Source organism: Eublepharis macularius, chromosome 3 (assembly GCF_028583425.1).
Source record: "Eublepharis macularius isolate TG4126 chromosome 3, MPM_Emac_v1.0, whole genome shotgun sequence".
Classification (NCBI taxonomy): Eukaryota; Metazoa; Chordata; class Lepidosauria; order Squamata; family Eublepharidae; genus Eublepharis; species Eublepharis macularius.
In genome coordinates this window covers 178,901,909-178,914,797 of record NC_072792.1, presented here as the reverse complement: position 1 = coordinate 178,914,797, position 12,889 = coordinate 178,901,909, and the positions used below count along the sequence as shown (strand labels likewise).

At 47.7% G+C, this 12,889-nt stretch overlaps 1 protein-coding gene across 3 annotated transcripts in view; it reads right to left on the bottom strand.

Moving 5' to 3' along the window:
• The window catches only part of PAK1 (p21 (RAC1) activated kinase 1), a 142,481-nt gene that overhangs the window by 17,920 nt on the left and 111,672 nt on the right, over positions 1-12,889 (bottom strand). For all 3 annotated transcript variants that reach the window (XM_054974076.1, XM_054974075.1, XM_054974074.1), the window contains 4 exons: positions 10,101-10,217; positions 7,791-7,962; positions 3,745-3,808; positions 30-78 (listed from right to left, as the gene is read on the bottom strand). In XM_054974076.1, coding sequence (XP_054830051.1) covers positions 30-78; positions 3,745-3,808; positions 7,791-7,962; positions 10,101-10,217 — 402 coding nt within the window. The remainder of the gene's footprint in view (positions 1-29; positions 79-3,744; positions 3,809-7,790; positions 7,963-10,100; positions 10,218-12,889) is intronic.

Below are 12,889 nucleotides of genomic sequence, written 5' to 3'. Positions count from 1 at the left end.
GTTAGCAGGAGACTCCTCAAACAACTCACCTCCTGCCCTGTAGCCACGTCCATAGCTGTATAAACTGTGCCTGAAGCTCTAGAACAAACGAAAGGGACAGACAAGGGAAACTGATTACAATAGCAGTCAGTGCAAAAAATCTCAAATGTCTTGCTCACAGCATGCCGATATTCAGCAGCTAACGAGTTACAAGCCTACAAACAACGATTCCTTTGGCAATACTATTCACTGCCACACGGCTTTTTTCTGGGAAAAGCGGTGGCGGATCTCTCTATTATCTCGTGTGTATGTGTGTTATGTGCCGTCAAGTCGTCTCTGACCTATGGTGGCCCTACGAATGAAAGACCTCCAGAATGTTCTATCTTTAACAGACTTGCTCAGATCTTGCAAACTGGAGGACGTGGCTTGCAAAACACTTGCGCGCCGCCAGAAACACACAATGAAATCACTTCTGGGAAGTGACATCACTTCCAGAAGTGACCTCGTGGTTGTCACCCCTGGGCGCTCCTCCTTCTCCCCCTCGGCGGGTGCCTCCACCAGCACCACTGTGAAGTTGGTGGGCAGGATGGGGGCCCTTTCCCTGCGGGGCGGCTGAGGGGGGAGCGCTCCACAGAGCTACTCCTTCGCTGCCGCCTCCAGCCAGCCGTGCACCTCCTTCCTTCTCTTGCCCCTTGCTCAGTGTTGTGGTGGCGGCGAGAAGAGTAACAGGAGGGTGGCTTTCTCTTCCTTTCTTCTCCTTCCCGGCCTGCCTCTCAGCCAGCCAGGTGGTGGCAGCGCCTCAGGAAGGAAGGTAAAGAAAGGGAAGAAGAAAAGACATGGAAAGAGAAAGGGAAAGAAAGAAGCAAGGAAAGAAGGAAAGAAAGAGGGGGGCAAGGAGGGAGGGAAAGGCCGGGGAAGAGGCCAGGAAAGCAGGCGGCCCGGGAGAAGCTCCACCTGGGGAGACAGCCCACGGGTCTTTGGGCGCTGGGAGGTGGGGCCACCAGTCACTTGATCTTTTTTCAGAGGTGCTGGATCTCAGATCCTGGGAGATCCCGCTGAAAGAAAGCCCTGCACTGCCATCACATATGGAGAGAAGGTTCTCTTGCAAAGATCATGCTCCTGCGAATTCTAGAGAAGCTTCCTTAGGAAGTTAAGGCGATTCAGGGACAGTCAGGCTCTTTGTCACAAGAAAGGTGGTATGGGAAGCTCAGGTGTGTTATAAACTAGACTCCCTTTGAATAATACCAGGGAACGCAGAAATCAGAGGATGGAGCAAGGCACTCTGTAATCGGCTTATTTAATTTATTTTAAACATTTCTACACTGCCTTTTCACCCCATTGAGGGTCTCCAAGTAGGGTTGTCAAGTCCCGATACCCTCCCAGCCGGAGCAGGGGAACCTGGCACTTACGTCATGCCGATGGTGTGGTCTTCTGGTGCCTGCAGGATGACAATACACCCGGAAGTGACATCACAGTGCTGGCCACGGGACCGTTCCCGTGCTCTGTGCAGGAGCGATTCAGCCCCAAATGAAGCGCAGGAGCACTCCCGCGGCTGGTACGATGGTGTTACTTCCAGGAGTGGTGTTGTCGTGCTCCCTGGGAGCGTCCACTCTGCATGCATTCCTGGGGTGCCTGCTGGGGGCAAGCAACCTCCTGGGGACTTGCCACCTCCTACCAATCACTGGTGGATTGGTAGGCAAAGGGGAAACCCCTTGGGAGTTTGCCCACCACAAGCGGGCACCTGGGAACCCAATCTCCAAGGTGGCAATTAATAAGGTCCAATTGGACAAAAGCAGCCAGGGTGGCTGCCCCAGATCCTCGGCTTCCTCTATTTTGCTCAGGATTTTTGCAGAGAGAGAAATGCAAGCTCCTGTGCCCCACGCTACACATCACGAATGGACCGTCATCTCAGGAAAATGCCTTGGAATAACACAGTTGCCACAGTCCCACCTACCCGAAGCCTGATCTATAGAGAGCGCATAAGGCAATGAAGGGGAAAAGGCAGGAAGTGGCTGAAAGGGCTGTAAGAATTCAGACTGCGGACGGTGAAAACGTGGTGTAGTTTTGAGTTCTAACACATTCCACTTTCTCTGGATGGAACTCTGTGCAGCTCATTACACTTGACAGAGGCGTCTCCATTCCCTTTGATGGTTTATCGTGTTACATTTGCCACTGGCTGTGGTCCAACCTCCTTACCTCCCTGCGGGATTATCAGTAGGTAGACCTATTTACCGGAATAGTTGGCTGCATGACAAAACTAGCTTTTGATATCCATGAACTGTTGGTCTGTATGACCCAAGTGCCAACAAGGGAAGAAAGATCTAATCACTTGGAGCTAATTTGGGGTTGAGATATATTATTGATGGTAAAGGTAAATTTGAAGTTAGGTTATAATTTGTAGCATGTATAACTTTTCACAGAGAAAATTGGTACTTACTCCTAATTCTTATATATAAAAAAAGAAAAGCTGCAGGCTTGTATTTCCAACAGGATCTCAGCCTAAATTCCTTAAAAAATCAGTGCGATTATGCCAGACAACCATCCCTGTGTAGGCACTGTGCAGAGAACGGGGGAACAAAAGGGGTTAAGTAACAACATAAAGAGGGGTGTGTGTGTGTGTGTGTGTGTGTTGGATTTGGAGAACCTAGGGGGGTAATTAAGAGCATGTTAGGGAATAATTTTATAATTTGATACATTTTCTCTTTAGAGTGCAACAATAAATGAAGAGCATTGTGTGAATGCAGTCCTGGGTCTACTGCAATATTTGCAGTTTATCACACAATACTAGAGGTAAATTTTGATCCAGTATTTTACCTAGAATATTTCTAGCACTTTAGAATGGACTATATTACATTAAAAAAATTTCCTCCCCCCTTCTTCTTTTGTTACAGCTCTAGATAAAACACCGGGAGCATTGCATGATTGGTTCGCACCCATGTGTGGGTGTGTTTGATCATAAATTGTTTACAATTGACCACTGAGGGAGGCCTTAGGGCCGAAACGCGTCTGGTCAGTTTTGTACTGTACCTTGGTCTATTTGTGTTGGTCATTGCACTGTACCATCATCTGTATCTTGAGATGTTTTAGCAAGTTTTAGTATATGTAGCCTGCCAGTTTTAGTATATGTAGCCTGCCATTCAGGCCTTATGTTTTAAACTTGTTTTTATTCACATTGGTGCACATCTATAATAAATAATTTTAAATATTTTATATATATATATATATATATATATATATATATATATATATATATATATATATATATATATATATACACTTTTAGGTTGTTATTTAACCCCTTTTGTTCCCCTGCTTGTTTGGGTTGAGTTTGTGTGGTCCCCCCCACCCCCTTTTTCTTCCTTACTGTGCAGAGAACACCTGGATGGTTAGCCTTTGACACGTTTAAACACTCGAACAAGAAGCATCTTCCCAAATACAGAAATCCAATGATGGGGAAAGGGAGCAATGGGGTTGCAGAGTCTTTAATTATGGCATAGGGCTGTGCCTTCCAAACAAGGTGCTCCGTCCCTGCATGAACCTATATTTAGCAACTCAACCACCAGATGATACGTATTCTTAAATCAAAACTAGTGAAGCCGCAACTGTGTGCACCCATGCAGTCACTAATCCAAGAGCAAGGAGGAGGAGAATTCAATCACGCAACGGCTTAGCTTGACTTTAGCAAAGGAGGAAGAAATCTGGGCTCTGTTTCCTACCTTGTTGGAGGAGGAGGCGGAGGAGGAGTTTGAGAATAGTTATACTCACCCTTGTCCAATCTTCTCAAAACTTGTATATTTCTTCTTGGGGTCACCAACGCTCACTATACCTCCTTTAGAAAATTGAAGGGGTTGGGGGAGAGAGCAAGGACGGAAATTAACATTCCATTTTGCAGAGGAAAAGCAAAAGGCACCTAGAAATGCAACTTGGGTTCTCTGCTAGCAATTTTCAAAATAAACCATGCAGAACCTGAGCTGTTTATGCTAAGAGTTTCTTGCAAGACCTTAACACAGTTCATTTTGATAAATTTACATTGCTAGACTGGGGGGTCCCCAACTTTGCTGAGACTGTGGGCACTTCTGGAATGTTTAGAAAGGATCGCGGGCTGTTGCAGAGGGCAGGACCAATCACAAAATGGAGGGGGGGGAGGTAAAGCTTTTAATGGCTCCTTGCTTTAGATAAGAGGCCCTATTTAGTTTCAGTTTCTAAAGGAAGTGGATGCTTTGCTCTTTGTGCAGCCATGGGGAGAGATTGGCCAGGCTCAAAGAAAGGCTCTGTCTGTGGCACAGCAATAGGAGCAGGTTGTGACTAAAGATGGGCACGAACCGGAAAAAAACAGAACCACGTGGTTCGTGGTTTGTCAAATTTCACGAACCACAAACCACAAACTTCCACAAACCTGCCCCCGGTTCGTGAACCGGTTCATTTGGTTTGTGAAAACGTCACATCCAGGTCAGAAAATCATCACTTCCAGGTCAGCAGAAGGTCACTTCCGGGCCAGAAGAAGGTCACTTCCGGGCAACAGAAGGTCTGCAGCAAGTCCATCCCCTGTTGCCTAGGAAACGGATTGATTAGCACCAGGCTGTCTGAAGTGACAAACCAAAAAACGAACCAAACGAACCAGTCTAAAAGTTCATGGTGGTTCATCAGAAATGGGATCTGATGAACCATGGTTTGTGAACCACGAACCAGACTGGTTTGTGCTTAATTTTGGTTCGTATTTCAGTTCGTGCCCATCTCTAGTTGTGACACACAAGGAAGAGCTCAGCACAGTCCACTGGCTGTCAAGGAACAACCCAAAATTCTCTGCTGATTCCTTTCAAAATTCTTTGCAGTTTATCTCCAAGACTCAGGAAACAAGTAGGTGCCGGGGGGGGGGGGGAACTTTGGTAGGTATGCAGGCACCACAGTGGGAGATCGGTGTGCTAGACAGAGCTTTTACATGAATCATTAGCTGGTTCACCAGAAATCAGAGATGTACCGAGCAGACCCCAAAGACTCCAAATCATTTCCCAGGCTCTCAAGGTTGACAATCTAAAGAAACGACGCTTTTGCTCTTAGCATACGCTTGATTAATATTTCAGCTATTTAATATAGATAATATCCCTCTGTGCTCGCAAGTTGCCTTGGCTTCGTTTTATTCATGAATTAATTATATTTATTTAGATAGAGAAATCCACTGCGGATTCGGTTGCTTCCCATTACGGGAACCCTGCAACTTCTCTATAAGGCAGCCAGCGAACATTCTTGGGTAATAGATGGGGTGCCGAAGGCGATGGCTTGTCTAAGCAGCTTCCGCACAGACGATTTTATCCACTTTTGCTTCCAAACTACGGACATCCACATGACGTCACCCTCTAATCATCCATTTTCCAGGTTTCCCCCTTCCTCCGCACAGTCTCTCTCTCCCAAACCTGGTTTACTATGACCTTTTCTGAAAGACTGCAGGTCAAGCACGTTACCACGCTGTCCAGATGGTGCACATTTCTGAAGGTCCCATGGGCGTTGGCACCGTTTTCCTTCCCCAACCTTTCGCACCTGCCTTTTTTCCTCCCATGCCATTGCAAAGCATTTTGAGGGCTTTAAAAAAAGATCCGTTAATTAGTACCCATTTTTTAAGAGCCCTCTGGTGGGGCGGTGGGGGGAAAAAACATGGAAATGGCAGCTGATGGCGAAAAGTGTACAGAAAATTCTCAAGTGGACGCTCTTGTGACTGTCTCTGCAATGAATGCACAACGGAGAATCTTGCCGTGCGGATGCAGCCCTATTGAGTTCCCATGAGAGTAAACCAGCTCATAGCCAAGTTCGCTCTCTTAGCCACTGTGCTACATCAGCTTTCAGAAGGAAGACAGGAGATTTCAAGATAGTTTCAGGTGGGTAGCCGTGTTGGTCTGTAGCAGAAGGGCAGGATTCGGGTCCAGTAGCACTTTAAAGATCAACTAGATTTCCAAGGTATGGATTTTTGAGAGTTAAAGCTCCCTTCATCAGATAAAGGGAGCTTTGACGCGGAAGCTCATACTCTGGATATCTACTTAGTCTTAAGGTGCTACTGGATCCAAATCTTGCTCAGGAAATTCATTTACTTATTTATTTGTTTGTTTGTTTATGTCATTTCTAGTCTACCTTTCTCGCTGAGACTCAAGGAGGATTACACAGTGCGAGGTAAGTACAGTAAGTATCGAGGACATTTCCATAAACAAGCCATAGCATTAGCAGGAATCCAAGACAGAGTTGAAGAAATGCTGAAACAGAGCATATGCAATACTAGGACTGACATTAGACAACGTACAGCTACCCAGTAGGAGCACAATTGAGGCACAGGTAGCACATAGGAGCACATACTTAAAGCAACATATAGTACACAAGGCAACATAGCGGTGAAGTCTGTGGTCCCCAACTAATTAGCGAAGCATTTGATTTCAAGAATGGGAACTCGGGTCTCGCTCGGATAGATTTTTTGCAATGCCTGAGCACTTCCCACAGTAACTCTGGAAGGAAGAGGATCTGCAAGCAAGGAGGTTGTCCAGCTATAGCATCCTGCAGTGACCAGTGTGGAATGGTAAGGCCCAACCAATCAGCTTTGTCTCCACCCCCATGCAGTCAGTGGAAAGCTGATTGGCCCGTAAAGTGTTCCGGGCCTGACCGTTCGTGTCCAGACTGGCAACCACGGGACACTTTGGTCAGCCTGGTTCCCACTCCATGTCTGAAGCCTGCATGGTGAGTTTTTGCTGCCTGGTGTGAGCAACCCATTTAAACATGCACCAAGGAGGCCAGGGGGGGGTTCACAGCTCTCTTCTTTGGAACACAAACCGAGCTGGCATGACGGAGCATCTCCCTGTTGTCTGCCACACTATTAGGTTTCAGTCTCACACATTCCAAGGCTGACGGGAAAAGGCAGCTTTTAGGGTAGCTATTGGCATTAGCAACTAACAAGCAAATAAACGATCATTTAGCTAGGGTTGCCATCCCCCCGCCCGGGGCGGGGGATCCCCCGATCCCACTCTCCCCCCTCCCCGCACCCACTTATCTGGCTGGCGAGGGGGCGTGCTCCCAGGGGTGCCCCCTTCCTGGGTGGTGCAGTGTGCTCCTGGATGTGGGGCGTGCTCCCACACCATGAGAGTGGGTGGCAGTGGCGGCAGAGAGAGAGCAGGTTGTGGTGGCTACAGCAGGCCGCTCTCACAGCTGCTGCTGCCGCCGCTGTGGCCCACTCTCTCACCACCGCCACCCCTGTACAGCCGGCACCAGCAGGGACAAGTGGTGCGGTGGTGGTGGCTGCAGTGGCCACAGCCTGCTCTCTCACCACTGCGGCCGCCACCACCACCACGCCCCTTGTCCCTGCCAGTGCCAGCTGCACAGGGGCGGCGGCAGTTGTGTCAAGAGAGCAGGTCGTGGCCATGGCAGCTTGGTCTCTCGCTGCAGCCACTGCTGCCCCTGTGCGCCGACACTGGCAGGGACAAGGGACGCGATGGCAGCGAGAGAGAGCTGCCCGCTCCCTCTGCCCTCCCTGGTGTGCGTGACATTGTCATGCGGGGAGCACCCTTTGACCCTTGAGGAACCTGGCAACCCGACACTTAGCCCACAACCTAAAACACTGTGAGACACTGCAGAAAAGAGGTGCGCAAGAGAGATACATTTCTTTCAGACGGTGGCAAGCGCAAACATTTGCACTTTTGAGGTGGCCAAGTAACACACAGCCAGTTAGGAGATGAAAACTGTAAGAAATGTCTTCTCTCAGTAACCACAATTCTGAACTCCGCAACATCTGCATATCACAAGCAGTGCCTTCCAAAGCTGCATTTCAGCGAAAGACCTACTGAGTTTTTCCAAGATTTCTTCATCCGTCATTTTGGGTTTCTTTTTCTGCTTGTCAGCATTCCTGGTCAGCGTGTCGGGGGGTGTTGTGTTGTTTTCAGAAGGGGAAGGAATTGGGGAAGTGGAGACGTCTTTGGTTGGGGGAAGGGGCTCAATCACAGAGCGGGTATATATCTAGAAAGGGACAAAATATATATATAAACTGATGCTCCAAAACACTAAAGGGTCAATGGAAAGGGACTTTAAACACACACACATACCACGATATCAACATGGGCTTTTCTACCTTGAGCTGTAGCAACGGCCCCTAGCTCAGAATGGATTTTAAAATGAACCCCACAAATTCTTGTTGCAGTCTTGATGGCAGTATTGTGCAGTGGTTGGATTAGGAGCTGGAAGACCCGGGTTCGAGTCTCCACTCTGGCCACTTTGGGCCAGTCACATACACTTAGAGCAGAACCACAAGTGACAAAAGGCACAGATTGGACACTTGTCAGCTTCCCTCAAGTTTTGATGGGAAATGTAGGCGTCCTGGTCTTGCAGCTTGGCTCTCCGACTGCTGTCCAATGGACTTTTCAACTGTCACTTGTCCAACATTCCGCCAAGCTGCCTACATTTCCCGCCAAAACTTGAGGGAAGCAGACAAGTGTCCAATCTGTGCCTTTTGTCACTTGTGGTTCTGCTCTCAGTCTATCATAACTCACAAGTTGTTGTGAAGACAAACTGGGGGTGGGGGGGAACCACATGCACTGCTCTGGGCTCCTTGGGGGGAAGGTGAGATAAAATGGCCGGAGGGACAAACAGAAAGAGGAGAATTCTTTCAGTGGTTGTTAGCTAAGATTATTAAAAGGAATCTTTCAGTATAGCTGCAGTGTCTGAGATCAGAAAGGAAAGGCTATCGCCAGGGTTGTACATATGCTGTGATTCCACATGAGCGCAGAAAAAGTGCAGTATTAAATGTAGGATTCCTGAGAATCTTTCAATTTTTAAGAGCAAGTTTCTAGTCCTTGTGGATGCAGATATAGGCCTGCTGACATACCGGCAATTCCTTCTAGAATCTCAGACACCTCCAGAGATGTAACTGGATGAAGCTTTCCAGGTGTTGGTCGGGGGGCCCTCGATACCCCTCCTGACTTTGTGTCCTTGTGCCTTTCTAGCAGAACAAATTATGCAAACCAAAATGAAGCATCTTTACTCAATTTGCATAATTCATACAAATTGTAAAATGCAGTTTTTGGAGGGGGGGGTCAATTTTGGATTGCCTGGGAGCAGAATTACAGTGTGTTTTCTGCGGGGGAACACGTTGCTCTGAGCAGCGCCTTCATGCCCGGTTTCCAATCGCTCACCAAGCTGCCTTATGCAGAATTATCCTTCTGATCAATCCAGACCTGTATGTTGTACTCTGCGTAAAAGCAAGCAGCTCTCTCTTGTCGGGGCTTTTCTCAGCCTTGCTACCAGAGATCCTGTTAACTGGATATGCCACAGACTGATCAAGGGTGTCTCACCATGCAAAGCTTGTGGTGTACCTCACAATGAGTGATTCCACACACGTTGGATAATGCAGTTCCAATCCTCTTTATAGATCATTTGGAATGGATTTTTTTGTGTGCGGAACAAAAAATCCACCTCAAATGATTGATAAAGTGCATTGAAAGTGCATTATCCAACGTGTCACAGTGACACTGAGAGACTGTGACACTGAGAGATCTCTGTCTTTTGGTGCTACACCTCTGAAGATGCCAGCCACAGCTGCTGGCGAAACGTAAGGAACTACAATGCCAAGAATACGGCTATACAGCCCGGAAAATCCACAACAACCAGATAAAATACTGTCTCCCTTTCGTGGCAACCAGCGGGAGTGGACTCTCCATACCCCTCGTAGAGGGAGACTGGTGAAAGGCTCAGCAATGATGGGCTGAAATTAGCCTCCACCATATGCCTGGCGGAACATCTCTGTCTTACAGGCCCGCCTAAATGATACAAGATCCTGGCGGGCCCGAGTGTCCTCAGACAGGTTGGGGCCAGGACCGAAAAGGCCCTGGCCCTGGTAGAAGCCAGCTGAGCCTCCCTAGGGCCAGGGACCATCAGTAAATGTTTTCCGGTTGAAGGTAAGTAGAGCTTTAAGGTAAGTAGCGCACAAGAAAGGAGTCTCAAATCCTAACTCAGCCACAAAGTATGAGGCCAGTGCTCACAACTGTCATTTTTCCCCCTCCCCAAATTACCCTGCATTTGTGGGGAACAAGTCGGCTGCACTGATACTTCAATGACTTAAGGGTAAGCAAGCATCAGCCAACAGTGGTGAGACGACTCACAGATTTTGTGTGCTCAGGCCGAGGGGCGATGACTGGGGGAGGGGCAGCGTCATCCTCGTCATCTTCATCTTCTGAAACGGGGGGGACTGCAGGCGTTTCCGATACAGCCTTCACAGCCTGCATAGAAAGACAACATATATAGAATCACAGAGTTGGAAGGTACATGCAGAGCCATCTAGTCTAATCCCCTGCACAATGCAGGAAATTCACAACTAGCTGTAAGAAGTATAGATATAGACATAACTATAGATATAAATTTCAGAAGCCTGAATCTTGCAATCGGAGAAGCTGGAGAGGGGGGCATAGACATTTTCTAAACCAACAATAAATAACCCAAGTAATTTGCACAATTGCCGATGATTTGCATGCTGTATGATATATGCAAAATGTGGGATTATTTTAGAATTGCGGTTTGCTCCATATAATGAGCAAGATTACTGGGTATGCATCAATGCAGAACTCTCAAGAGGGGTGATCCATATGTTGTCTATTTCTTTTCCATTCCCCTGCATTCAGGAATCTAGAAGCTACCTGGGGCATGACTCAAGATTGCATTTCTGAAGGCAAGGTGCAAACCAGTCTGGATTTCTTCTACCTGCCCTTCATCCAGGAATCTGAATATTGCCTCTGGTAGGCTGGCCAGCTCTAGGTTGCAAAATTCCTGGAGATTTGAGGGTAGAACCTGGGGAAGGCAGAGTTTGGGGATAGCAGGAACATCAATAGAGCACAATGCCATAGAGTTCTCACCCTCCAAAGCCGCCATTTTCTCCAGGGAAACTGATCTCTGTCACCTGGAGATCAGTTGTAATTCTGGGAGATCTCCAGGCCCCATGTGGAGGTTGGCAAACCAACTTGAGGCACAGCTCAAATCGCCTCCTCTGGATCTAATAGCAAGCTATGGTTTACATGAAATCAGAAGTCACTTGAGCATAAGCGTGCCAGAGGGAGTAGGAAACATAGCAGCTCAGGGTTCTTTTACACAGCACCAAACCAGAGTTTGGTTTTATGCCTACAAGGCATAAAATCAAGGCTTGCGTGACCAAGGCAACTTAAACCCCAATAAATCGTAAGACGTGCACAAAAATTTCCGTGTAGATTAACACTCCACGCACTTTCTCTATGTGTTTATGCGGAAGCAGCTGCATTAATTCCAAACAAAAGAGGACCTGAGAGACGGCTACTACAGAGTCAGGAGGTACACAGATTTGTCCACCAGAGTGGGCGAGACAGGCGGAACTGTATTTACACCAAACACAAAAACAGACAGAGAGCAGAACCACAAGTGACAAAAGGCACAGGTTGGACACTTGTCTGCTTCCCTCAAGTTTTGATGGGAAATGTAGGCGTCCTGGTCTCGCAGCTTCGCTCTCCGACTGCTGTCCAATGGACTTTTCAACTGTCACTTGTCCAACATTCCGCCAAGCTGCCTACATTTCCCATCAACACTTGACGGAAGCAGACAAGTGTCCAACCTGTGCCTTTTGTCACTTGTAGTTCCGCTCTCAGTTACCCATCTTGAGCTTTTGACAGTGGTCCTCAAAAATGGATTCATGGGATAAGAGGAAGGTACTGTCAAAATTGGCTCAAGAACCAGAAGCGGTTTAGGAGACATCCTGAAATTATCTCACATTACGTGGGTGCATACAAAAGGTTGGATACAAGCTCCCATAAATGGAGGGAGTTCACGGAACGAGATCTTTATTGCCTTCTGGACTCTTCTGTACCCCACATAAAATCCATTTCTGTACCCCACATAAAGCCACTACTGAGAGACTTCAAGTTCCATGAATGGAACAAAAAGCATGTATGAGAGTGGAAGGAAGGCAGTTTTGTCTCAGAGCGGAACCACAAGTGACGCCTGACACAGGTTGGACACTTGTCAGCTTCCCTCAAGTTTTGATGGGAAATGTAGGCATCCCGGTCTCGCAGCTTCGCTCTCTGACTGCTGTCCAATGGACTTTTCAACTGTCACTTGTCCAACATTCCGCCAAGCTGCCTACATTTCCCATCAAAACTCGAGGGAAGCTGACAAGTGTCCAACCTGTGCCTTTTGTCACTTGTGGTTCTGCTCAGAGGCTATGATAAAGATGGGGTCTGCACTTTATAGATGGACCCAGCTCTTTTCCTCTCACTGAAGATTCATACAAATTATAGTCCCATACAGAACTACCAGTGGCGCTTTCTGGGAGCAGGACACAAAAAGTGAATAATTTGGTGGTGCTCTCAAGCTCCCCCCAAATAAGAGATCCCTCCTGGATTCTGGGTTTCCCAAAGTGGGTTCACTTGCCCACCTATCAGTAGCCCCAAGGCTTGACAGATTTTAACCACCTTTCATAATCAGAATTCGCATGCTGATTAATTGTCGAGCAGTAACTTTAATCTTTACCAGAGACTGTATCTACAAGAGGCTGTTGGGTCAGATTATGACTCAAAACACACGAGACGAAAAACCTAGGTTCAACTCGTGTTCTCTTACCTAAAGGTTTGTCGGGAACTGTAGGCATCCTTGCAGCTTAAAGTTTAGCATTTACAGAGCATCAGGGAGAGACGTGCAGGTGTCCTTGCAGCTTAAAGTTTAGCATTTACAGTGCAGGCGTCCTTGCAGCTTAAAGTTTAGCATTTACAGAGCAGCAGGGAGGGAAGTGCAGGTGTGGGGTGCCTTTCCTCCCACTCTCAAGGTGCATCACAGCATTTTCCCTTCCCCTCACCCGGCCTGGCCCTGCAGAGCGACACCTGGCTGCACCGGGAGACTTTAAGCTGCAAGGACCCCCGCACTTCCCTCTCTGCTG